Source organism: Mustela putorius, unplaced genomic scaffold (assembly GCF_011764305.1).
Source record: "Mustela putorius furo isolate JIRA1106 unplaced genomic scaffold, ASM1176430v1.1 tig00000145_pilon_pilon_pilon, whole genome shotgun sequence".
Classification (NCBI taxonomy): Eukaryota; Metazoa; Chordata; class Mammalia; order Carnivora; family Mustelidae; genus Mustela; species Mustela putorius.
The window spans coordinates 14264885-14292877 of NW_025421294.1; the positions used below are offsets into that span (position 1 = coordinate 14264885).

At 38.3% G+C, this 27993-nt stretch overlaps 2 protein-coding genes across 2 annotated transcripts in view; both read right to left on the reverse strand.

The window, feature by feature from the left end:
• MARCOL (MARCO like) overlaps positions 1-1546 on the reverse strand; it is a 29571-nt gene extending 28025 nt beyond the window's left edge. The window contains exon 1 of the mRNA XM_045075652.1: positions 1486-1546. Within this exon, the coding sequence (XP_044931587.1) occupies positions 1486-1546 (61 nt within the window). The remainder of the gene's footprint in view (positions 1-1485) is intronic.
• A 9217-nt stretch (positions 1547-10763) lies between these two features.
• Positions 10764-26969, reverse strand: LOC106005046 (serine peptidase inhibitor Kazal type 6). Its single transcript, XM_045075663.1, has 5 exons — positions 26868-26969; positions 26608-26751; positions 22693-22715; positions 12344-12459; positions 10764-11017 (listed from the first exon to the last, which is right to left on the reverse strand). The coding sequence occupies exons 2-5, from the start codon at positions 26663-26665 to the stop codon at positions 10972-10974; spliced, it is 243 nt and encodes an 80-aa protein (XP_044931598.1). The 5' UTR covers positions 26666-26751; positions 26868-26969; the 3' UTR covers positions 10764-10971.
• Between the last annotated feature and the right edge of the window lie 1024 nt (positions 26970-27993).

Consider the following 27993-nt stretch of genomic DNA (forward strand, 5'->3'; position numbering starts at 1 on the left):
AGAATTCCAAAATTCTGAAGTCATTTGATTAAGGGATAACCAAGATAACTGGCAAACAAGTGGTAACATAATAATAGAATATAAAAGAATTTCAAGAGCACTTAAAAAAGTCACGTGATTCACCATCATTCCCATTAACACTATCTACCATGTACTTGGGAGATTTCTATGTTTTAAGCACTATATTAAATCTTATATACATTAAGTCATTCCAATTATCCCAGAGAGAAGGAAGTTGAGTTCTGGGGCAAATAACTTGTCTAAGGGGCGCCTGGGTGGCTCAGTGGGTTAAGCCGCTGCCTTTGGCTCAGGTCATGATCTCGGGGTCCTGGGATCGAATCCCGGATGGGGCTCTCTGCTCAGCAGGGAGCCTGCTTCCCTCTCTCTCTCTCTCTCTGCCTGCCTCTCCATCTACTTGTGATTTCTCTCTGTCAATAAATAAATAAATAATCTTAAAAAAAAAATCTTGTCTAAGGACATACACTTTGTAAATGGCAGAGTCAGCATTCAAACCCAGGTCTTCCAGACTTTAGAGCTAAGGTAGTGAAGCATAATCTTTTATTGAAAGAAGTCTTAGAGCAGGTGAAGTTCACACTCTATATTTTAATGTGATGAGATAGAAGCCAGAGAAAAGGAGTAAGTTGCTCCTTATTTAAAAAAAAAGATAGGAACATAATGAGGATTAGAAGTGAAATCTTAGCATCCCAGTTGTAGGCACTTTCTACTTCTCTCTCTAGGAGTCTCTCTTTCTAATAATCTCTTTACTTTGCTTGGGTGAGTAAGAACGAGTCAGCTTTCTGTAAAACGAAAGCTTCTCCGAAAAATTCTCGCAGTTGAACTCCTTAGATAAGAATTTTTTTAAAGATTTTATTTATTTATTTGACAGACAGAGATCACAAGTAGGCAGAGAAGCAGGCAGAGAGAGAGGAGGAAGCAGGCTGCTTCCTGAGCAGAGAGCCCAATGTGGGGCTCGATCGCAGGACTCTGGGATCATGCCTGACCTGAGCCGAAGGCAGAGGCTTTAACCCACTGAGCCACCCAGGCACCCCTAGATAAGAATTTCTTAAAGGTGATTCTAAATGAAAATTTCTGATTTCACTATAAATTGTTTCCTTGAGGAATGAAGCCTCTGCTGTTAATTGTGGTCTGCTGAAGGGAACACAATTAATTGGCCTGGAACTCCTAGATTACCCACTTGGAGCCCACATGACCCAGGACAGACCATCTCATCCTACGAGATGTAACATTTTTTTTTTTTCAATAGGATAAAACCATCTCTGGTGTAGCATTGTACTAATAACTAAAGTAGTCAATTTGTAAATAAATGTTCCTTCTCCATTAAAAATGTGATGGGCAGCTACCATCATTAACCATCCTAATTATCATCATTATCAATGTCATCATTAACAACATCACATCACATCAAGACTGCTGACACTAAATGATCTGGTCCAGAATGTCTTTTATCATATATATAGTACTCACCTGTGAAGATGAACAGATAGGCCATGCTGACCAAAAGCAGAAAGCTGCCTGATGGCTCCATGGTCGGTGAGGTCTGCAAGGTCTGTAGGGAAAGTGTTAATAGAGTCCACCACCGTAGATGTTCTATGGGCTGTATTTTTAAGTGGATTTGTATGTATGCATTGAAGTATATACATTTTCAACCAGCCAGATTCTTCACCCTGATTGTGTAATCTATTTTCCCAGTGATTAAAGACACCAGAAACCAAAGAAGATTGTTTCATGCCTTTTGCAAACAATCAGGGACAATGGCCAAAAGTGATGTTTGGACAGAATGAAATGAATTCCATGTAACACACACAGTTGGCTCCCATCAGCAGCACATGGTGATAATTGCAATCAAGTCATTTTGTTCTAATTTGCTTATTTTGATCTATCTGCCCCCAGCAGAACTTTGGGCCAGAAAGCTTCCATCTGGCGGTAACCTGTATAAGATATGTACAACATTAATAATATTTTGTGTCATGGGTACTAGGACAGTGAAAATGCTGATGTGAGGGATTTTGAGGTAGAGGAATTCACTAGGCTGACTATGGACATAACCCTAATACTCATTACATTAAAGATTCAGACATGCAAGGTGAATGTGAATTGGAGACTTTGTCTTTCAACCCCTTGCTTTTAGGGAGCACGTGTGTATTGGTTCCTATTCAATATTTTTATTCTAGCAAGTTTTTCACAGGTGGATTTCAGTCATTGTTCATAAATGCCATCCACACTTACCTTCTTTCTCCTTCTCAAATACACAATGTGCCCTTCTCCTTAGGGCTCTTGTACTTACTCTTTCCTCTGCTAGGAAAAATCTTGGTTGAAAGATTTGAATAGTTCATTTTTCTAGAAATATCAGTTTACATATTACTTGCTCACCAGTGAAGATTTCTCTGACAATTCAAAGTACACCCACCCCTCATCAGATTAATTGTGCTTACCACTTTCTTTGTTCTTTTTAATAGCTACAATTATCTTCCTCATTTAAGTATTTACTTGTATATTTTCCCACCAAGGAAATACATACCTACACACAGTCATACCCACAAATGTACACACCTACATGCTAGGATATGAGCTCATGGATCTTTCCCACTACTGTGTCTCCATGTCTCCATGCATAAAATAAGGTCCTGCCCATAGAAGCCTGTAGAATGATACTAATTTTACAAATGCTAACTGATAAAAATTCCTTCCTTCCTTCAAAAATAATAATTGAGCACCCATTATTTCAAGTATTACCAGATGCTGAAAATGTAGTGAAAACAAAGACAGATTCATAGAGCTTACCTTCATTTTTTTCTCAGAAGACACTTGTTGGGTGGAACCTACTGATTCCAGGAAATTTATTAGATTCTGCAAATTTAAAGATGAGTAAGAGGGCCACCTGGGTGGCTCAGTTGGTTGGGCAACTGCCTTCAGCTCAGGTCATGATCCCGGAGTCCTGGGATCGAGTCCCACACTGGCTCCCAGCTCCACGGGGAGTCTGCTTCTTCTTCTGACCTTCTCCCCTCTCATTTTCTCTCTCTCTCTCAAATAAATAAATAAAATCTTGGAAAAAAGAAAAGAAAAGATGAGTAAGAGAGGTTCACAGGTAGGAGGAGAAGAAAGCAATTTGGTTAATGTTATATACAAATAAGTAGGGGACCCCTGAGGAGAGCACATTTTGGGGGGCAGTGAGGGGTGGTGGGGGAAAGGCTGAGAAGGGTGGTCAGGATCAGCCATCACAGAGGATTTGACCTTCAGACATAAGAAAGTTGGAGGCACATAAAGTGCTAACCAGCATTCTAATAATAAAGATTAATGCAATACAAAATAAAAAATTAATATAAAAAAGAAATAAGGTATAATTTGAGAAATAGTTAGACTCAAATGCAGAGACAGGCCTTAAGCTGAAAGGTTTATAGGTGATGCTGAGTTTTGTCATAACTCTTGTGCTTGAGGTTCGTTAAGATTCCTGGATCTATGGGTTTATAGTTTTCATCAACTTAGAAATTTTGTTAACTATTATTTTTTTAAAATATTTTTTCATTCCCTCATCATCCTTCTCCCACACTGCATGAAGTGGTCTTACAACTTACAGGTATTCTTTTCAATATAAGATTTTTTCCTTTGCTTTATTTTTGCTCATTTCTTATACATATCTTCAAGTTTGCTAGTCTTTTCTTCTGTACTAGTTAATCTGCTATTAACAACATAAGGTTTATTTTCCTCAGACATTTTGATATTGTCATCTTCATAATACATTTTGGTTCTTCTTTTTTCTATCATTCTTTCTTTTATCCTCCATTTACCTTACTAAACATGCTCTTCTACTTTCTTGAAGAGATAACTGATTTGATAGCCTCATCTGTCAATTATATCATTTATGTTATTGCTGGATCTGTTTATATGATTGATATTTTTCCAGATTCATGGTCATGTTTCCTTGCTTCTGCCTTCTATTTTCAGTTTTTTTATATCCTGTTTTCCTTCTCATTTGGTCCTTCTTTAGATATTATTTATCCTAGAGAATCATTAGCTCCTTGTCCCTTGCAAGGAATGACATATGCTATGTAAAATGGCTAGGGGTACAGGACCTGGGCAAGAATAGAAGCAGGAAAAGACGCAAAAAGCAGATTTTTTAATGGAGAGCTTCACTTTCCTTGTCTCAAGACTTCATTAAAATCCAAAATTTCTTTGCTGAAAGCCACTAACTGAGGGAAAATATTTGCCATATTTAAAATACACCAAAAAAATCTCTTAAAACTCAACAGTTCCCTTGAAATGAGCCAGGTAACGTGTATTAGCAAGAGGCAAATCTCTTCCTGGATTCTAGGATTTGGGAAACGGAAAGTTGGTGTCCTTAAGGAGGCGGGCGTGAAGTCTTATGTGGTGATGTGTTCTTGAGATCATGCCAATTTCACTTACATAAAAGAGTATGAAGGTACTCAGTAAGTCTCAGAAATTAACCTATAATTAGTTATGACACCTGTAGGAGTGGCTCAGTGCCTCTTGAAATACTCAGTATGAAAATATTTAATGGTGTCTGCTTAAATCTATAAAACTGTTTTCAAAGCATTGCACATCTATCAAAATTATGACCACAAAATGGGTTAGATTTTATTAAGTGAACAGTTTTCTGTATAAAGAGAACTCAAGGACTGTATTTATGACTTCAAACTATTTGTCTAAAAAATAGAATAATTCAGTAACTGCCATTGTCTTTCTAACCTGAGAATTGTGTGGTTTCCATTCCCACTACTACTTCCTTTTCTCAGCTGATGGTCTTTCCTACTTTCTCAATACTGTGTTATTAACTATAGTCACCAGGCTGTCAGTGGATCACCAGAACTTATTTATCTTATGTATGCCCTTTGACCAACATCCTCCTATTCTCCCTTACCTTTCCCATCCCTGGCAACCACCATTCTTCTATCTGGTTCTGTGACTTGGACTTTTTAAAATTCCACATATATATGACATTAGGCAGCATTCGTGTTTCTGTGTCTGGCTGTTACATTTAGCATAATGTCCTCTAGGTTCATCCTTGCTATTGCAAAAAGCAGGATTTCCTCTGTTTTAGTTAGTTTGTTTGTTTGGCTGAGTAACATTCAATTGTATATACTGTTTAAAGTAATTAAGGTAGGAGGACACTGCACTAAGTGGCTCTAATGCCTTGGCAGACTATATAGTAAGCAAAACCAAACTAAACCAAAGTCAACAGGCTCGAATCAGAGGAAATGGAATGTAGGCAAAACCAATTGCAAATAGCCAACTAGGTTCTCCCAAATAAGCCAACTGCTACAGGTAGGGTCAACCAAGCAATTGCTTTGCTTTGCTTCTATATCTGTGTTAAAGCCTTTCCTCTAGCTTCTGTCTGTGCTCCTAACCATTTTAACTTTGGTGTTGCCTGATTTGAATCAACGTTTACCCAAATAAATGTGTAAATTTTAGTGATCCTCAGTTTATCCTTTAACAACATACACAAAATTTTCTTTATTCCTCTGTCAATAGCCACTTAGGTTGTTTCCATATCTGGGCTATTGTGAGTAAGGCTGCAGTGAACATGCGAGCACAGAAATCTCTTTGACATCAGGATCTTTTTACTTTTAGAGACGTACCTAGCAGTGGGATTGCTGAAGCACATGGTAGTTTTATTTTTAATTTTTTTGAGAAATTTTTAAACTGTTTTCCATAATGGCTGTACTGATTTACAATCCCACCAACAAGTTATAAAATTTTTTTCTCCGTAACCTCACCAAAACTTAATACCTTTTGAATTTTTGATAATAGCCATCCTAACAGGTGTAAGCTGATATCTCATTGTGGTTTTGATTTGCATTTTCCTAATGGCCAATGAAGTCGAGCTTCTTTCTATGTACCTATGGGCCATTTACACATCTTCTTTGGAAAAATATCTATTCGGTTCCTCTACCCATTCTTTAGCCAATTTTTTAAAAATTTGGGTTGTATGAGTTCCTTATGTATTTTGGATTTTAACCCCTTATCAGATACATGGTTTGCAAATATTTTCTCCCATTCTGTAGGTTGCCTTTTCATTTGGTTGACCATTTCTTTTGTTGTGCAGAAGCCTTTTTAGTGTGATGTAGTCACACTTGTTTATTTTTGCACCTATTGCTTGTGTTTTGATGCCATATCCAGAAAGTCACTGTCAAAACCAAAGTAATGAGATTTTCCTTTTGTTTTCTTCTAGCAGTTTTACAACTTCAGATCTTTTGTTTAAGTCCTTAATCCATTTCAAGAGGGTTTTTGTATATGGTATAAGATAAACTTCATTCTCTTGCATAGGAATATCCAGTTTTCCCAATACCATTTATTGACAAGACTATCTTTCCTACTTTGTATTCTTGGCAGCTTCCTTGAAGATTAGTTAACCATTAATGTGTGAATTTATTTCTGGGTTCTCTATTCTGTTCCATTGGTTCATGTGTCCATTTTTAAGCCACTACCATACTGCTTTGATTCCTTTAGCTGTATAATATGATCTGAAATCAGTGTGAGTGATGTCTCTAGCTTTGCTCTTCTTTCTCAAGACTTTCTCAATAGTTTATCTATTTAAGGTCTTTTGTGGGTCCAAATGAATTTTAGGATTATTTTTTTCTATTTCTGTAAAAAGTACCATTGGAATTTTGATAGAAATTGCATTGAATCTGCAGAACAATTTGGGTTCTATGGACATTTTAACCATTTTATTTCTTCCCAGCTTATGAACAGAGGATATCTTCCTATTTATTTTTACCTTCTATACTTTTTTTTTTCATGAAGACTTTACTAAGAGCCAAATAAGGTCATTATATAATGATAAAATTCGTGAGAATAAAACAATTGTGAATATATAGGCACCCAATACTGGAGCATCTAAATATATAAAGCAAATACTAATAGAACTGTTGGGAGAAACAGACAATGACACAGCAATATCCCCTTTTCAACAGAAGATAAATCATCTTGATATAACATTAAAAAGGAAATGTTGAATTTGAACTACTTTTAGGCTTGATGGATGAAGTGGAACAGAACAGGGCATCCAACAGCAACAGAACACACATTCTTCTTGAGTGCAAACAGAACATTCTCTAGGCAGATCATTTGTTAGGCCCTATGAGTCTTACCAAATTTAAGGAAATTGAAGTCATATCAATATATTTTTCAATTACAAACTTATGAAAATGGAAATCAATAAGAGAGGACAATGGGAGGACTCACAAATATGTGGAAATTAAACAACACGTTTCCACAAACAACAATAACCCAGCAGACAAGGGAGAAATCAACAGGGAAATTAAAAAACAAAACAAAACAAAAACAGAAACAAAAACAAAAACCACTTGAGACAAATGAAACTGGAAATACAATATACCAAAACTTATGGAATTGTGCTTTATGATGTGCCTTCTTTTAGTGTACATGTCTTATCAAATCTAAAGGATAACTAGTGAGCTAAATGGGGGCCATGCAAGGATTCCCTTCCCTTATTAGTTTAGGTCTAAATCTTCTCACACAAAAGCGGAAGACATGTGTTCTGCTTATTTTCCCTTAGGTCGAACTACAGAACTGAAATGCACTCAAATTCTGTAAAGTCACAGATACCAGCTCTGAGGAAGAAAAGAAGAAAGTCAGAGAAAGAGCAAGAACATTTCAGAGAATGTCTGGTTCAGGGTTAGTAACCCCTTTGAACCAGGATTTCTCAGGCTACAACTCTAGCCCCATCATGAAATTAACATCAGTGTTAACATGTTAGGAATTATGGTAGATACTGTCACCCTCTTTGCATGTTCTTTTAAAATTTTTTTTTTTTAATTTTCAGCATAACAGTATTCATTATTTTTGCACCACACCCAGTGCTTCATGCAATCCATGCCCTCTCTAATACCCACCACCTGGTTCCCCCAACCTCCCACCCCGCTCAGCTTCAAACCCCTCAGATTGTTTCTCAGAGTCCATAGTCTCTCATGGTTCACCTCCCCTTCCAATTTCCCCCAAGTCCCTTCTCCTCTCTATTTTGCATGTTCTTTTAAGCCTTTTTAAAGTTTATGAATACTTGTAATTCTGGTGTCTCAAAACATATAGGACTATCCAAGTCACTTAAATTACCTAAATTACGTGAAAAGTAGTTTAGGAATATGGGATGGAAGTGACCATCTCGAGTAGAGACTCCGCAGCTCTATGGCTACAAGATTGTGGATGAATCTTTTATATCCCTCCACCTCAGCCTCCTCTTTCAGACAATGGAGCTGCAACTTCACGACCATAGCTAAATTAAAATGTGATCATGTTTGGGTGCTGATCAATGGGAGCCTGGGCAATCAGTAATAGACTGCCTCACCTAATTTGTTGTGGGGAGTTATTTTAGTCTTTTATCTTAGTTACTATTTTCTCTGGCCCCTTTTCCCCCCTGTTGCTTCCCTCTCAATTTTAGAGGATGTGTGTGGGGGTGCATATGTTTATGTGTACTACTTCAAGAAAACTTTACATAGGTACAGACAAACCTCCAGACAAAGCCCCCTCACTCAGCCTACTTACTGACACAGAACATCATTTCTGCAGTGAATTTGGCTTCCAAAAACCAGGAAGAGGCAAACAGATGAGAGAAATGTGACTTGGCAATGCTTGGCAGGGAAAGAAAAACGCCTGAGGATACTCAGTACTTATGTATTTGGTATGGTCCGGTTTTGACAATGTTCCCATGGTCGTTTGAAGGTTTAATGACAGATAGGAGTGCTCAGATCAAAGGAATTATTTTCTTATGCTTTCAAGAGAAAAGTACAAGCCATACTCAAAACAGTGTGTTCTGTCCTGGCTCTCACCATAATGAGAAACAGAAACACAATTATGAATATTTGCTTCTGTTGGAAGAAACTCTGTGTTTTTAAAATTCATTAAAGAAACATTTTTACTGAAAAAATTTTAAACGTACAGCAATACTAAAATAATTTTAGAGTGAATCCCCTGAAACCTACGTGTTAGATTGTACCATTGCTCTTTTACTATGCTAGTTCTGTCATGTATCTGTCCATTAATCCATCCTTGATGCAATTCAAAGTAAATTGCAGACTTCAGTATCATTGTCTGAAAAACTTCACTATGCATATTGGAATTAAGACCACACTACATGTAAAGAAAAGACTACATGACATGTTTACATTCTTTTCCTTGGATCTTAAATTTGCAAACTATGATATGAAATCTTAAGTGTGTATTCACCGAGGTTTGACAAACACATACATCTCTGAACCCAAACTCCTATATTCTGGTCATTGATTATTTTATATGTGACTTGCCTCTTCTTTCTAAGAAATATACTACTCTGGCCTTCTGTGGTTTATTTTTTAGGTGCTTCTCTTCCACCCCCAAAGAATAGCTCAGAACTATTCAAGAGATAATAATTGAATTATTTACCCAGTTATGGCACCTGAAATAAACCTTGAAATAAATGGTAGTCTTAAGAGGTAAGGTAGGCAAGAGATTTGTATAAGGAAGGAAGGGTGGCTGGAGGGGCCCAAGGTGGCGCAAGAGGCCTTCCAGCAGGGTCGGGAACAGTGGTGGAAATAGACATTTTGTTGGGACAGCCAACAGGAACCTGGTCCGGCTGGAGGGGACAGTTCCAACAGGAGAAAGGACAAGTGGACCACGTCAAGAGACAATATGTTCAAAGACTCATAATGACTCAGTTTCCAAAGTACACACAGTGCCTACATGTCTACATAAGAAGTAACTAAATTATACCAGGGAGTAGAAACTGAAGAGGAGAAAAGAGCATAATTTTGCTTATGAACAGGGCACTTAGTATACAGATAAAACAGGACAGAGAAAAACCCCACATGACAAGAATTTTCAAAAATGTTGAAAGAACGGAAGGTAGGCATTAAAAAAAAAAACTATTTAAATACTGAGAAAAAGAACAAAAATATCCTGGATGGTGAAGACTGTGTCATGCTGAAATGGATGAATGAACATAGTGGGGTAAGCTACTGACTTTTGAGCTCTCCTTACTCATCAGAGATTGTTTAACTGCTTACATATACCATTTTCTTAATCTTCACGATAAATTTAGGAAGTTGATACTAATACCCCCATTTTACAGATGAATACATTGTAAAGGAAAGAAGTCAAATGACTTGTTCAAAGACACATAGCTTATGTGAGAGCCCACGACTCGCATTCTGGTCCATGTGACTCAACGATCCACCCTCTTCTAGCTGCCTTACCTGAACTATGTATCTCGTGGGCATTTTTCTCCTGCAAGGGGAATAGTCTTTACCCATGGAAGAGCACAAATCCCATACATCAAAGAGTAGAAGGTGTATATTTTGACTAATGTAACCTAATCTCCCTGGCTCTTGAGCTAAAGTTCAGATGCATCCCCAGTTTGATTAGGTCCCATTCCATTGTATACACAAAGGGTAACATCTGTGTACAAAACTCTACCATTCTAAAGAGATGAGAAAACTGTGGTCGAGGGAGGATGAATGTTTTATTTTTATATAAAGCACTTTTCCTGAATTTAGGAAGAAGTGGTATCACGGGATCTACCACCTAAATAATAGGTATTGTAAAATAATGATAAACATAATGTATTGTCACATTGTTAAAAATCTCTCATCATCTATATGGCAACTCCAAAAACAGAAAAGGGGAAGGGATGTTCCCAATATCCCACAATGACTGCTTGGTTGATTTAGATCCAAAAAACAAGTCTTTTTATCCAAGTTTGTGCCAGGTCAATTGTTCCATAATGTATCCGTGTATCTTCTTGATCTCAAATTAGAAACCCAAGCAATGCTTCTACAGAATTTACTTTAATGACAAGCAAATCCAGGGAAATTGATACATACTGAACTACCCAAGAGCCAGGCAGAGTAGAAGGCACATCTTTATAAATTTAAGGGATCCATTAGAGAAAAATAGAAATGAGAAAGGAGGTGGCTGGAAGTCAGCACAAACACTGCACAAAATTCAGCATTTTCCTTGATGCTTTAGGTTGATCTTCCCACCACTTTTCCTATAAAAGAGAAAGACAAATGTGTGCTCAGTGAATTATCATTAGTATTCATTACAAAGGTTGGAAAAAGCTTTGACAGTGCAAGTTCCCTGCAATCCTTTGATTCTACAGGTATCCACGTTTATGATTTGGCAGAGGTTAATTAAATGTACTCAGATATGACATCTGGACAAATTATAGAAAACATGAATCTTAAACAAATTTCTTCGTTTTACCCAGGTTTGACATCCTGGTTTCAATTGTTCATTCTCTGAGAGGAAATACGCATACAACCAGAAAAGGTTAAAGTGACAGAGATAATGGCAAAGGGACTCCAGTGTCATAGTCCTCATGAGAAGATGTAAGAGGTTGAACCAGATATTCAGCCATTTGGTACTTTATAGCAGGCCATATGTTCATTTCTCCTCAGCAGTAAGTGCCCATTAAATCAAATCTCTGTTTACCCTTCTGCCTTTCTTCTGGGAAAGTTTGGTGTTTATCAGATATGTTACATAAGCAAGTTGGCCCATATTAATGTATTAATTTCATTCTATGTGCCTGGCCCTGTTATTATTAATAGGGAGTTATATAATCCCTGTGTTTAGTCATTTTACAGCAAAGTTGAGTGAAATTAAGACATTCATGGAAGAAACTCTAATATCGGAAAATGAAGACCGTGGTGAGTATGAGACTTTTTTCTCGCTTAAACAAGGGTTAAAATCCTTGGTTTTAGGGCAATCAATTAGACTAAAAGACTGCTTGGTTGGATAAATTTTTATTAATTACAAACTGATCCCTTGGGAAGGTCACAGTTTAGTGTCTAAAATCTACAGCATCTGTTCTGTTCCTTACAAACGTGTAAATTCAATCAATACATATGGTCTTTGACGGAATCTTCCTAGGATCCTAGTAAAGTTTGACTAGACTGCATTCTAAAGGATAATCTTTTCCTCTATTCTTTGATAAAGGGTTTTTTTTTCAATGGCTTGTTTTCATCAAAATAAAAGAGGAATGAGAGGGGGGAGCCTGGGTGGCTCAGATTGTTAAACATCTGCCTTTTCAGCTCAGGTCTCCTAAGAAGTTCCTGAGAGGAGTCCTGCTCCTAGCTCAGCAGGGGGTCTGCTTCTCCTCCCTTTACCTCTCCCCCTGCTTGTGCTCTCTCTCTCTCTCTCTCTCAAATGAATAAATAAAAATCTTAAAAAAAAAAAAAGAGGAATGAATGGAAATTGGTACCTTAGTAAAATGTAATTTGGTATAAAAGAAAATGTCTGGAAATAATACTTTTAGTGATGATAAATTTTCTCCCAGCTTTTTCATATTTCTGATTTTGATGAGTATGATACTTACACCATCGCCTTACAAAAGGTACATTTATTGCCGTACGTCTGGCCGTCAGAGCCACAGTGGGGGTTAGATTCCCGAGTGCAGTAGACCTTGGGATCCTGGAACTCACCACAGTCAATCTACCAACATAAGCATGGCGACATCAACATTAATGCATCCTAGTCTATGTGGACTGTCCCTCAGAACAGAAACTTCGGGCAGCAGGCTTAAACACACACACACACACACACACACACACACACACACATGCCCTCTGGATGTAAAGCTTCCTGAAATAGAAACACAACTTTCCTTATCTGTTTAACCAGAACTTATTAAATGTAAATGAGACTTTTTCTTTGAGACACAGGAAACCCATTTCTGTAGTTACGGCATTCAGGAGTAAGTTAATGATGGAAGGCAGATGCTTACTTCTTATATAAGGAGTGAGACAAGTGCTATAGGTATGATTTTTTGCTCCAACACCTAATTATTCAGAGAGTAGGTTTTCAACTTTAAGTGCTGCTTGCTTTTTCTTTTCTCCCTTCCCTCCTTTCTCTCCCTTCCTCCTTCCCTCCCTCTCTCCCTCTCTTTCTTCCTTCCCTCTCTCTCATCTTAATTTAACTCTAACTGCACTCCTTCTGCATTGCTATAAAGATACAGAAGATTCTTGCAAGGAGTTCCCATATGTTATCCGATGGCTTGTTAGTTTTCCCTGTTGGCTGCGACATCTATTTACTATCTCTTGAAAACAAAGGTCTAATGTTTTTATTATTAACTTACTCTGTCTGAGGGTCTATTTGTAGAATTCGAACTATTGCATGTACTATAAAAACATAGTAATGGCTGCCTAAGCTGCTCTATTTAGAAGGATCCTGAAGGTGCATCCAGCCTTGGGGAGTACACATGCTATGACTAATTAGTAATTATCATCACAGGTCCTGTAGAAGGGAAGGTAGCACCTATGCACTAATATTTCTCCTTAGTTTTAGTGGTCTCTCAGCAGTAGACTGGAGTTTTAAGATTCTTTTCAATTCAGTGTCAGCTGAGTAAATACTTGGTGTGCGAATGACATTTGAGGCATTTTATTCCAGAGTACAGGCAATATGTGATAGGTAAACTTGAACTCCTCCAGATATCAGCTGTGTGGGATAAAGTAACATTTAAACATGAGCACAGAGACCACACTTTACTCCATCCCAGTTCCATTAAAACAACACCGGCTCATGTTTATGAACTGATTCACAATATTTAAACTACTCTTATATGGATTAGCTGAGTTGAGACTCACAATAACCCTGAAACATACAGTGAACAATGTTATATTTACTAGTTTATAGATGTGAATAGTGATCCTTGGGAAATTTATGTGGCTTATCAATGCCGCAAGGGCAGACACCATTGAAACCAGTGCTTGAACATATTCCTCCTCATTGCTGGTCTAGAATATCCCACAATCTATGATGGCTGATTTCCAACACATCCTCATTAGAGAAATAAAGATCAATGGCCACCATGCACTCTTGACTACACTTACAGTCACAACTTGTAGACTTCATTAAAATACCTTATTAGAGACATGCATGGGCATAGGTGAGATGAATCATTTGTTCAAGATATTAGTAAATGGTTATATATTGACAAAGTCCTCTGACAGTGCATGGAGAAAGCCTCAGCAAGAGAATCACACAGCTGAGTTTAAAAGTATTATCACATATATCAGGTTTAGGGCACCTGAGACTATTAAATATAGATTCTTGTTGAAATTTGGCACTTGTACTGTTGAGGTTGGGTGATGTGGTACTTACCAGAGATCTTAGAGCCTGGCTGCGAGAAGATAGGCTTCTCATAGTTCCAGCTAAAGTTCTACTTTTCCCCACAGTTCTTCAAGATATCTCCTATCTCCCAGATAGTACACTTTCCTTTAGGTCTCCAAACAGGAAAAAGGCTGGAAAATCTTTGGGGTCTTTTAAATCACAGGATAAGGGGCACCTGGGTGGCTCAGCAGGTTAAAGCCTCTGCCTTTGGCTCAGGTCATGATCTCAGGGTCCTGGGATCGAGCCCCGCTTCGGGGTCTCTGCTCAGTGGGGAGCCTGCTTCCTCCTCTCTCTCTGCCTGCCTTCCTGCCTACTTGTGATCTCTCTGTGTCAAATAAATAAATAAAATCTTTTTAAAAAAAATCACAGGATAATTTTCCCCAAAGCTAATGTATTTTATTTTATTTTTATTTTTATTTTTTTAAAAATTTGGTTTATTTATTTGACAGACAGAGATCACAAGTAGGCAGAGAGGCAGGCAGAAAGAGGGAGAGGAGGAAGCAGGCTCTCTGTGGAGCAGACAGCCCAATGTGGGGCTCGATCCCAGGACACTGGGATCATGACCTGAGCCGAAGGCAGAGGCTTTAACCCACTGAGCCACCCAGGCGCCCCAAAGCTAATGTATTTTACACTTAGGTCATGGATGTACACATTTGCAGCTTTGTGCTTGAGTCAAGAAAGGACTGTAAACTCCAGAATCATCACTGATACTTTCATGTATTCCACAAAGAGCCAATGGGTAACTACTCTTTGGAGGACACAGTGCTGGGTGCTGGTGATACAGAGAGAAATCAGTTATAAGCACTGTCTCAATAAGCTCACTATCTCATCTGCATTAGGGAAGCAGAGAAGATGCAGGTAACTGTGGTGCCTGGGTGGCTCAGTTGGTTAAGCTGTCTGCCTTTAGCTCAAGTCATGATCCCAGGGTCCTGGGATCGAGCCCTGCATCGGGCTCCCTGGTCAGCAGGGAGCCTGTTTCTCCCTCTGTCTGCTGCTCCTCCTGCATGTGCCCTCTTGCTCTCTCTTTCTCTCTGACAAATAAATAAATAAAATCTTCAAAAAAGAAGATGCAGATAGCCATAGCACAATGTGTAATCGAGGCCACAGTGGGCCAGGCACAGGCAGTGTGGAAGCAGAGGATAGGGTATCTTGGTCAGTGAGGAAAAGAAAAAACAAAGTCTCTTACGTGAGAGAGACACCTCTTTAAGGCAACTTTCCCTGGCGGCTGGCCCTCTGATCTTGCCATCCAGCCTCTTTTGCCCTTGAGAAAGCTGATATGAAAGAGGGAGTTGGGGATGGTTCACTGTTGAGAGTGTTTAGATGCCACTTCCCTCCTCAAGCCCACTTGTCCCTTCCTCTGCTCCCCTGGGAATGACTAGGCAGAATATAAGATTTCAACAATGAAAACCCAAACAGTCAAATGCCTAGGAACAGACTCCTTCACAACATAGACATACTTTGCTTTCTCCAATTGTCCAGGCCTCCAGGGATCCCTGAAGGGAGATGAGGAATCCTGTTAGGGAATTTGTTCCGCCACATACCATTAACTAGCTGTGTCATCTTGGACAAAGTACTCAAAGCCTCAATTTGCTCACTAGAGACTTGGAAAAAATAACACTTTCCATGCTTCATTCCGAGCATTGTTACGAAGATCAAAGGTGATCATAGAAGAATTGCAGAAAGTCAGGATAGAATATTTGAACAGTCCCGGGCAAGGAGTGTGGAAAATAAGCTTCCGATTATAGGCCTGCTTGAACTGTACCATCGAACTAGATGGTCTCTAAAGACCCTTCCACCCTGGATGGTTTAAGTTTGAGGAGTGACCTCTCTCAATAAAGTGGCTTAAATAAAGCTAAGTCCTTAGTTCTTCCATTGGGTGGGAGAAACAACAACTTATGCCCAAATGCCTCTTCTTTTATATCTTGAGGACCCTCTTCACTCACTGTGTATGAAATTTTAGCATGGTGACCAAGGACAGAAAAGGACCACTCTCTGAGAGCCCTGGAGGACAGGGAAGGTAAAGAATGCTTTTGCAGAGACAGCCAGAAGTCCCTTCTGTGAGGCAAAGAGCAAGGCATGGGCCTAGCAGGGCTGGGACTAGAAAGAGGCCAGGGCTCTCACAACTGGAGGAGAAGTGGGCTAAGATTTCTGAATGTCTTGCCTTTCTTAGGCCTAAATTTCCTCTCCCCTTTTATGTTTTTATTTTCGACTTCTATACATGGCATCCAAACTAATGGCTTCTCAGTGGAGGTCAAAGCAGGTCTAGACTAAGGGGATGGTGGGATTGTGTTTTCCTCCTTGAAATTTTCCCCTGTGAGGGCTTTAGGACACCAAGGAGAGCTGAAATTCTCCCCTCCTCCAATCGTTTAGAATCCCCTACTACTCTGTCATGTTGGGGACTGTCCTGTAGATGCAATTAGACAGACCTGCCTCTGAATTTTGCTTCTTTCACTGATTAGCTCATTACCTTGTGCAAAAACTTGACTGCTGCAAGATTAACTTTCTTCATCTTTAACGGGGCTAGCCATGCCTATCTTGTGAGGTTATCGTAGTGATAAATCCTTTGCAAACACTTTGTAAATCTCCAAGTATGTGCAAGATTGCTACTATGAATAGTAATAATGGAAATTATATCACAATCTACAATTTTTGGAGCCCGTTATTTATTATCCTATTTTAGTGAATTTTTTTGATGTTTTTATAATTGTCGTTGGGTTTAACAAGCACCTCCATTTATTTCCTGAGTTTAGCTTCTGAAGACCATGTCTAGGCATTTGGATGCCAGTGTTTGGTATCAGCCTGACCTCTTGTGGTTCTTCAAAGAACTGTGCCTGCTGAAATATTCTGGAATAGGAGGACACTTAGTACCCAAATCAGTGGGTTGTTGTATTTTTGTTTTTTGTTTTGTTTTTGCTAATGGGGACTACCAAATTATTTAACTTGTCTGGAAAATGAGCTTGTACAGTAACTCAATCAACAAAGAGTCAGGATCTTTGATATTTTAGTCTAGCACTTCAGTTCTACAAATAAAGCCAATGAAAATTTGCAAACACACACACAATCATACAAAAATACCCTAGAATGTATTACTTCACCTATTCTCCCCTTTACTAAAAAATTCTAGCTTAGGTGCCCCTAAATTACTGTTTTCATTATAGTACTTCTTTGCTTAAGAAGTGAGGATAGTGAACACTAACATGTATTTATTTGCTCAGAAATTCACGCCACTCAATATGCATTCACATGCCCTGCACAATGGCTTTCTGTTGCTGATTGGAAGTAGCATGGAGGGGCACCTGGGTGATTCAGTAGTTACCTGTCAAACTCTTGATTTCAGCTCAGGTTGTGATCTCAGGGTTTTGAGATGGAGCCCCACACTGGACACCATGGTAGGCATGGAGACTGCTTAAGATTCACTCTCCCTCATAGAGGGTACATACCTCAATATCATCAAATCCATCTATGAAAAACCCACAGCGAATATCATTCTCAATGCGGAAAAACTGAGCTTTTCCCCTAAGGTCAGGAACACAACAGGGATGTCCACTGTCCCACTGCTATTCAACATAGTACTAGAAGTCCTAGCCTCAGCCATCAGACAAAAAGAAATAAAGGGCATCTGAATTGGCAAAGAAGTAAAACATTCACTCTTTGCAGATGATATGATACTTTATGTGGAAAACCCAAAAGATTCCACTCCAAATCTGCTAGAACTCATACATAGAATTCATAGAATTCAGTAAAGTGTCAGGATATAAAAATCAATGCACAGAAATCAGTTGCATTTCTATATATCAAGAGCAATACAGAAGAAAGAGAAATTAAAGAGTCAATTCCATTTACAATTGCACCCAAAACCATAAGATACCTAAGAATAAACCTAACCAAAGAGGCAAAGAATCTGTACTCAGAAAACTATAAAGTACTCATGAAAGAAATTGAAGACACAAAGAAATCGAGAAACATTCCATGCTCATGGATCAGAAGAACAAATATTGTGAAAATGTCTATGCTACCTAAAGCAATCTACATATTTAATGCAATCTCTATCAAAATACCATGAATTTTTTCCCAAAGAAATGGAACAAATAATCCTAAAATTTATATGGAACCAGAAAAGACCTCAAATAGCCAGAGGAATGTTGAAAAAGAAAACCAAAATTGGTGGCATCACAATTCCAGACTTCAAGCTCTATTACAAAGCTGTCATCATCAAGACAGTATGGTACTGGCACCAAAAAAAAAAAAAAAAAAAAAAAAAAAAAAAAAAAAAAAAAAAAAAAAAGACACATAGATCAATGGAACAGAATAGAGAGCACAGAAATAGACCCTCAACTCTATGGTCAACTAATCTTCGACAAACCAGGAAAGAATGTCCAATGGAAAAAAGACAGTCTCTTCAACAAATGATGTTGGGAAAACTGGACAGCCACATGCAGAAGAATGAAACTGAACCATTTCCTTACACCACACAGAAAAACAGACTCAAAATGGATGAAGGGCCTCAATGTGAAACAAGAGTCCATCAAAATCCTTGAGGAGAACACAGGAAGCAACCTCTTCCACCTCAGCTGTCGCAACTTCTTCCTAGAAACATCGCCAAGGGCAAGGGAAGCAAGGGCAAAAATGAACTACTGGGACTTGAGCAAGATTAAAAGCCTTTGTGCAACAAAGGAAACAATCAACAAGACCAAAAGACAACCCAAAGAATGAGAAGATATTTGAAAATGTCTTATCAGATAAAGGACTAGTATCCAAAATCTAAAAAGAACTTATCAAACTCAATACCCAATGAACAAAGACCCTAATCATGAAAGGGGCAGAAGACATAAACGGTCATTCCAGCAAAGAAGACATCCAGATAGCCAACAGACACATGAAAAGTGCTCAACATCACTCAGTATCAGGGAAATATAAATCAAAACCACAATGAGATACCACTTCATACCAGTCAGAATGGCTAAAATTACAAGTCAGGAAATGACAGATGCTGGCAAGGATACTGAGAAAGGAGAACCCTCCTACATTGTTGGTGGGAATGCAAGCTGGTGCAGCCACTCTGGAAAACAGCATGGAGTTTCCTCAAAAAGTTGGAAATAGAGCTACCCTATGACCCAGCAATCACACTACTGCATATTTACCCTGAAGATACAAAAGTAGTGATCTGAAGGGGCATGTGTACCCGAATGTTTACAGCAGCAATGTCCACAATAGCCAAACTATGGAAAGAACCTAAATGTCCATCTTCAGATGAATGGATAAAGAAGATGTGGTATATATACCATATATATAGAATATATATAGAGAGATAGATAGATATATATACAACCACCAAAGAAATAAAATCTTGCCATTTGCAACAACGTGGATGGAACTAGAAGGTATTATGCTGAGTGAAATAAGTCAGTCAGAGAAAGACAATTATCATATGATCTCTCTGATATAAGAAATTTGAGAGACAGGGAGGGGAGGGGGTTGTGGGGGTAGAGAAGGGAAAAATGAAACAAGATGGGATCCAGAGGGAGATAAACCATAAGAGACTCTTATGAAACAAACTGAGGGTTGATATGGGGTGGGAGAGTAGGGATAGGGTGGCTGGGTGATGGGCATTGGGGAGGGTATGTGCTATGGTGAGTGTTGTGAAATGTGTAAGCCTGATGACTCACAGACCTGTACCCCTGGGGCAAATAATATATTATATGTTAATAAAATAATGAAAAAAAAAGAAAAAAAGATTCACTCTCCTTCTGCCTACACACCCCCAATATTTTTTAAAAAAGAAAAGAAGACACATGGAGCCACATATGGTCACTCAACATGGAGTCAAGTGTCCTGAGGTGGTGACTACATAGTTTTACTGCTGTATAGCTTGGGTAGGTCCTCTTTCTGAAGCTTGAGTTTTCCTATCTATAGTTAAAGTGTAGATATTGGTTAACATGGCCAAGCTGTATTTAGGTATCCCGTAAGTATCTTGATTAAAAGTTAATGCAAGTTAGTTAGGAAAAATGAAGAGCCCCAAACATGTCTTAGCCATGGAGCATTATTTTACTAACTATACTATAATCTACCATGCCTTTATCTTAAAATGCTAATGAAAATAAACTTAGATATCTCAAAATTATTGTAAAAGAAAACCACTGACAATTATTTATTTTTGAGCAGTTTGTTATATTAATTACAAACTGGAATATTAGTTTAAACAGCTCCTTAAGGGTGTGGTTTCCAAATACCCAGCCTGATAGAGAAATAAGAAAAAGAAAGAGAAAGCAATGAATATTTTGACCAAAAAACTATCCTTGTTTGGAGATTATGTCTTTCAAGCATTTTGGTATTATACTATAATTTCTTTAATAAAGACTGATGATGGTAAATAGTAGTTTCATTTTTAATTATTGTTATTATATCTTAATTTTTATATTACTTAATGTTCCAACTTGGCAAATTTAAAAGTTGGCAGCTTATTAGTCACTTACATTTACAGGGAAAATTTTACAGGACTATGAATCCCTTAAGTCCAGGAACATGCTTTTTATTTAGTTTGAACACTCTTTTTGAAAGAATGTGAAGCTTTTACAAATCAATAATTTAAACTGCTCACTCTAGTTTCCCCTCAGCTGTTCCATTATGGAGACACTTCCTGGCATGAGATTATTGACTTTGGTGAAAACTATCTCACTTTTGTACTGGCTGGGTCAGACTTGAGCAGGCATGTTTCCAAGGATAGTTGCAACTTCTGCCTCTTGTTGGGACTGCCATCAGCCCTCCAGACACACAGAAAAGAAACATAGGCTTTGTGCCATCTGAAAGATGGGAGGCATTCTCTTGGCTCTTGATATTTGAGTGCAAAAGAGATAGCAGTCTTGGCCAGGCAGGCTTGGTTCATAAGAATCTAGATACCTAAGGCCAGAAAGGGGCTCTGGAGATCCTTGAATCCATATTTTCATTTTAGAAATGTGGAAATAGAGGCAAGGAGAAAGGAAGAGACACCCATTGGAACACACAGCCAGCAAATATTCAAACAAGGACTCATCTGTACTATCTCCAGGGTGCTGGAGCATTCCAAAGTCAGTGCTTCCCAGCATCAGAAAATTACCTAGAATGTAGATTCAAAATTCCCCAGCTGCGTGATTATTACTCAGTAAGCCTGGCATGGTGCCTGGGGCTCTGCATATTGAGGAAGCAGCCCACAGAATCCTCAGGCAAGCAGACTCTATGACTTGGGTCCATCGAGGAACAGAACCAGTAAATAGCAGATAGTCAATGAACCCTAGGAAACACTAAATGTCCAATCTGAAATCCCAAGCTGAAGGAAGAAAAGGAACTTGTGTGTTAATGAGAAAACTGGGGTTAAATTCCATTTGTTTTAAATCTCTATATAATGGCTTTATCATATTTTACTACTTAGTGGAATATGGAATATTTGTTTGGATTTTATGTCCTTTCTCTGTTTGTTTTGATATATAACATAGACTAGGCTACCATATACATTTAAACATAAGAATAAATCAATTTTAATATGTATAATTACATATAGCAATACAAACATGTGTGCATGTACTGGGATACAAGTGCACATGTGTGCCCTCGTGTGCACATGCACACAAAACACTGATAGTTAATTCTAAGGTATCATTCATTGGGAGATGCATCTCAATTTCTAAGATGTTAAAATTTGAAAAAAAAAAAAGTCTTATGCAAGTGGTCTGTATACTATGGCTGGAAAATATTTTTCAGCTCCTTTGCCACCTCCACTTAGTTGGCAGTAGTGTCTGGGAAATTTTGATGCCAAAAGTTCCTTAGCACAATGAGGTTAACCAAGAACCAAGGCCAAAGTCAAGTAAACACATTCGGTATAGACACAGGGGCAAGAGTGGCAGAACAAACCCCACTTACTTGTGTTGTCTTTTAGTAGAATGAGAAAACTGGAGAAAAAGTGGTGAATTGATTTGGGAAAAAAGAATCAGCTAAATAAAGAAGATAACTTGTGCTTTTTCCAATTTTCAAGCCCAAGTATATTTAAGCTTGAGTGAACCTGTTTGTATATACTCAGCCCAAGACACTGAACAGGTTTGCTCTCTAAGCAAGAAGTAAGAGCCTCTGGCTTACTATCTCCTGTAGAAGCTGCTCATGATGGATCAATAAGCCATCCTCCTGTAGTTACCAAATGCTCCTACATAGTTTATAAAACTTAAATCTAATTCTGTGAGGTGAATAATATTATTCCTTTTCTATAGTTGTGGAAATGACGGCTTGGAAAAGCTGAGTAACTCCCCCAAGATCACACAGTGAAATCAGTGACCAAGCATTAACACTATCATAGATTTGCCTGATTTTTGTTTATACTCATTTCACTTTAACAAAATCTGAGAATGGGCATTTAGGCTCTTTAAAACTGAAAAAAGTATACTCAAGTAGATATTGTAGTTAAGAAAATGAATTACTTCTGATTTCTGCATTTGGGCCCCTTGTTCGTTGTTTTTGCTGTTTCACCCATAGGCGAACTTCTGTGCCAAATGCCACCCGGGTCTGAAGAACAGATAAAAAATATACACTGACCTGTACTCCTTGACTGGAGACACCTGAAAAAAAAAAAAAAAGGCACAAAATCTAAACAATGTAGTCTTTGAATGTGCAAAAAAGCAGGATTTGTAAAATACGATGCCTCCCCCCTCCCACCCTGCCCCAATCTAGGAATGATACCTTTTCTCTGTTCTTGGTTGCCTGAACATTACACCTGTTCACTTCTCCGGGCACAGCAGAAACTTCTAAAGTGATATAAGGACATGGGCCATGATGGGTAATATTTCTTGGCAGTTTGGGGAGAAGTTAGAGGAAATGGTTTAAGGATCTAGAGATTCATGTGATAGTCCTGGCTGAGTCACGAATTTACTATGGGAATGACCAGGTCATCTCTAGCTTTTCAATAGAGAAGTTGGGTTAGAAACTTTCCTCTCACTTTAGTGTTCAGGATTCAGCACATGCAGACCCTCCCCAAAGCTTTTGTCCCAGCCAGCTGGGGAAGACACTACATTTGTTGTTTGTTCTTTGAGCCCCAAAGTGCTCTTCTGCCCTTTATACTCAACCAGCTTTAAAGACTTGGCCCAAATACGACTCATAAGGACAAACTCTTTCTCTTTTCTATGACTTATTTCTCCTGCTACATCTTTCTAAATTGCTGAAAGAGAAAAAAGTCCATAAATAGAGTCTTGGTTCTCTCCCTCCATCTTCAGGATTATGTATGTGATATTAAGTTGTGATTAATTAGCTCAGTGGTTTAAAATACTGATAATAAAAGTCTTGGGTTGAATTCTGGTATGAGCTGTTGAATCTTATCTGGCCATGGCTGCAGAACACCTAGTGCCAACAACACTTCTCACGTGTAAGCCCAAGGGTGCTTTGATGACAGAATTGCATGGTTGCCATCCTTCTCTTGTGTTGGCCCGCACTTGCGGGAGAACACCTGGAAATATTTCAACTGCACTCTCTATTCAAGGGGAAAGGAGAGGGGCACCTGGATGGCTCAGTGGGTTAAGCCTCTGCCTTTAGCTCAGGTCATGATCTCAGGGTCCTAGGATCGAGCCCCTCATCAAGCTCTCTGCTCGGCAGGGAGCCTGCTTCCTCCTCTCTCTCTGTCTGCCTCTCTGCCTACTTGTGATCTCTGTCAAATAAATAAATAAAATCTAAAAAAAAGGGGGGGGAAGGAGAGACAAGGCTTTTGAATTTAAAAGGAAGTTAATAAATATCTGCTGTAGTAATTCCCAAACTTACTGCAGCTATCTGGGTTATTACATGGGAGCTACATGTGTGGTGATCACAGCAGAATGTATACACTTGGTGAATCACTATGTTGTACACCTGAAACTAATGTAACACTCTGGGTCAACTATAATTTAAAAAAAAAAAAAGGATTTCTGCACTAAAAAAAAAAAAATCACAATTTCAACAACAACAACAAAAATACAGATTCTTTGGACAATCACTCAAAAATTTCATTCTATAAGATCAAATAGGACCTGGGATGTCTGGGTGGCTCAGTTAGTTAAGCATTCTACTCTCAGTTTCGGCTCAGGTCATGATCTCAGAGTGATGAGGCTGAGACCCGCCTAGGGCTCCACACTCAGTGGGGAGTTAAGGATCCTTGAGATTCTCTCCCTCTACCCACCTGCTTTGCCTCATGCTCTCACGTACACACTCTCTAAATAAATAAATACATAATTTATAAAAAAGAAAAGATCAAACAGGACCTGGAAGCCTCTATTTCTATAACCAGATCAAGTGATGTTTATGAAAATACATCATTACAACTTTTAGTCATTTCTCCACTTTATAAATTTTTGATCGAAAGAGGAGGGATTTTGCCCAAAGTCCCATAGGTAAGAAATGTCAGGGCAGAAGCAGAATTAATATCTACAAAGTCCGAGTACAATTTAGTATTCTTATCATTAAACTTTAATAATGGCAATATTATAGATGTTTGTTGAGCTCGTACTATGTCCCACCCACTATGTTAAGTATTTTGCAGGCAATTTCTCATTTAAACTTCCCCATATAGGGCTAGTTCTTTTATACCTCCATTTTACAGACATGGAAAATGAAAGGCAAAAAGGTTATCTCACAGTTATAAAATGGAAATGACAGAACTTAAATTCTTTTCTCTTTGTCTCAACATTAAGGCTCTGGGCACTGTGCCTTCCCCAATACTGATATGTCTGTGAAGGATCCTGTTTTGTATTAATATTTGGGATTGGTCAAGGAGATTTCATTAGAATATCCATTAGCTTTTGTAAAGAGAAGCAGTAAGAGGATATCAGCTAATTTCTAAGACTATATTTGCAAGTAAAATATAATGTTTTTATTTTATTTGTTTAGTTGAGAGACAGAGAGAGAGAGTGCACACAAGTGCATGAGTGGGGTTGGGTGGGGGTGGGAAGGACAGAGGGAGAGGATGAGAGAGAATCTAAGCATGCAGAGCTTGATCTCATGATGGTGAGATCATAACCTGAGCTGAAATCAAGAGTTGGATACTTAACTGACTGGGCCACCCAGGGGCACCTTAATGGTATTTTATTTTAATGTTATAGATCTATTTTTTATGGCACCTCAGCAGCTGACTGAACCACTCATTCAAGTTACTTGATTTTAGCAGTCAAACTTATTCTACAATATCACTGAAAACCTTTCTCCAGGGGCGCCTGGGTGGCTCAGTAGGTTAAAGCCTCTGCCTTCGGTGCAGGTCATGATCCGAGGGTCCTGGAATAGAGCCCCGCATCAGGCTCTCTGCTTGGCAGGGAGCCTGCTTCCCTCTCTCTCTCTCTGCCTGCCTCTTTACCTACTTGTAATCTCTGTCTGCCAAATAAATAAATAAAATCTTAAAAAAAAACTTTTTCCAGTTTTAAAAAAGATATTTCCAATTGTATTTATGTAAAGAGGACTAGTTCCCAACAAACAATGACCTCTGCATCTGCTCAGTTTCAATGGAAAATGCTTATTTTTACATGTTCAGCCATTTAAAATCTCTGACAGCTGCAAAATTCAACTACTTTTGTCCAAAGTGCTGTATCTTGACGTGGAAGTTCCCAGGACACAATCTCATTTCTGGCATTCTACAAATGAGAGATCTTGAAATGCTGCGCTGTTTCTCCAGGTGACACAGGTCATTAGTGGAAGAGGTGGGCCTAGGTGCTAGGTCTAGAGTCTCTAGCCTGGGCTTTGTCCACTGCAACAGCAAAGAGTAGAATAATAAAGGAAAGAAATAGATACAGTGTACCTGTTCATTCAAATGACGCTGCGATAAAAAATAATTGAACTGTAATTATCCTTTTAAACAACGTGAATTGATAGAATATATGACTCTCTTCACTAAAGTGGCTGAAGATATTCCCCTGCTTGAAGAATTCACCACCAGTATATATGTTTCAGCATTTTAAGATTCCATAGCTTTCCTGAAGCATTCGCTGAGTTGCCTTTTTCCTCCTAGTTTCAGTTTCAGTTCTTTGAATCCCAAGTGTAAGAATAATGAGGACAGGAAATCTTTCTTTTGTTTTGGCAGCAACAATCACCCATCCTCCAGCCTAGTTCTGTGAAACAAGCATCTGTAATGTTCAGAAGTGTGGATTCGAATTCCAAATTCTACTTTCTGGTTGCAGGTCCTTTGGCAATTTTCTTAAGTATTTTGTGCCACGTTTTTTTTTTTTAATACGTAGAGTATAAATATGAATACCTTGCTGAGTGTATTGGAGATGTTGCAGAAGAGCCCTCAGTACATGTCTAGAATACAGTATATGCTCAACAAAAATTATTTTTATCATTACCATCACCATTCTCATCTTCACAATCATCACCATTATGGTGACCTCAGAATTGTTCTTTAATGTCAAAATTGTTAGGATTTCAAAATACGGTAGATAAATACCCTTATTTCCAATTCTGTATGAATACTGGGTTATAACTTTAAGGAAAAAAAGAACTCACCTGAGAAAATGCTGAAAAGAGCCAGAGAGAGGAGCAGAAAGACACTCAATATTTTCATGGTGCCAGTTAGTTCACTCAGCTTAAGGCTCCTTCGTCCAGTTCAGGTTCTGTGCCAAGACACTTCCCAGGATACTAAAACACATACTGGGAGATATATATAGACATGATCAAGGGACCTGGGATCTCCACCTTCTTTATAAATCACATTCTAAAGCCATATGCAAATCTATACAATTTAGGCATTTATTGGGACCTCTTACCAACTTAAAGAGATGGTTCACGCTTTCCATAATTCCTAAAAATTAGAACAATTATGTGAGTCGGACCTTAGATCTTATTAACTGAGGATGACGTTTTCTACCTGTAGTCTACGTTTTCCTAACAACCAATATATCCTCCCTACTCTTCCCTCTAAGGTTTTGCTACATTAAAGGGATGATTCATTGGTGAAGCCCGCTCGATACCTAGGTCCCTTTTAGGCAGGTCCTGCATGTCTGTGGTCCAGATGAGTAACCACAGGAGAATGGAATCTAGGGTGTAACTTGGATTTTCAAAGTCCACGTCATCCAAGGTGTACCCCAAAGAAATAGGTACTCTACATTGTCACCAGAACTGCATTAGCAAAAGCATTTTCTGGGGAGGAATCAGCCTGCTAATTTTAAAAATTATTACTGTAGTCAAATGCTAGTGATTTTCAATTCTTTTTTTAAATTTTTTTCTTTATTTTGTTCAGTTGGCCAACATATAGTATATCATATGTAACTTTCAATTCTGAAGTCAAAATGAAGAAAGGAGTCAATGTATTTTTTATTTGTAAAAAAATTATTCTTATCCATTCATTAATTGATGATATTGTATGGAAGTACTGAATCACTACATTGTATACCTAAAACTAATATTACATTGTATGTTAGCTAACTGGAATTTAAATAAAAAGTTAAAAAATTATTTTTAAAAGTGACTGAATCAAGGAATATTTAAAATAAGGAATATTAACTATTTTCTCTCTCTCTGTAAAGTAAAAAAGTAGTCATAATACAACTTTTTGTTTTGGCTCCTTGAAAATATACTGCTCAGGGGTGCATGGGTGGCTCAGTCAGTTGGGCAGCTGCCTTTGGCTCAGGTCAACATCCCAGAGTCCTGGGTTGGAGCCCCACATCATGTTCCCTGTTCAGCAGACAGCCTGCTTCTCCCTCTCCCTTTGCCTGCCACTTTGCCTACTTGCGCTCTCTCTCTTTCTGTCAAGTAAATAAATAAATAAAATCTTATAAGTGTATATATATATAGTATATATGTATAGTTAATATACATTGATGAATCATCAACTAGCATGGCCAATTCATTTGCAAAAGATATCAAAGGATGGGATGTCCACAGCTTTCTTTG

What these genes read in the sequence shown, in the direction of transcription:
- LOC106005046 (XM_045075663.1), bottom strand. Translation starts at nt 26,665, where the DNA reads ATGAAAATATTGAGTGTCTTTCTGCTCCTCTCTCTGGCTCTTTTCAGC. An exon ending in TCTTTTCAGCATTTTCTCAG is followed by an intron (nt 22,716 to 26,607) that starts GTGAGTTCTTTT and finishes TTTTTTTTTCAG; the next exon opens with GTGTCTCCAGTCAAGGAGTA. An exon ending in TCTCCAGTCAAGGAGTACAG is followed by an intron (nt 12,460 to 22,692) that starts GTCAGTGTATAT and finishes TTATGTTGGTAG; the next exon opens with ATTGACTGTGGTGAGTTCCA.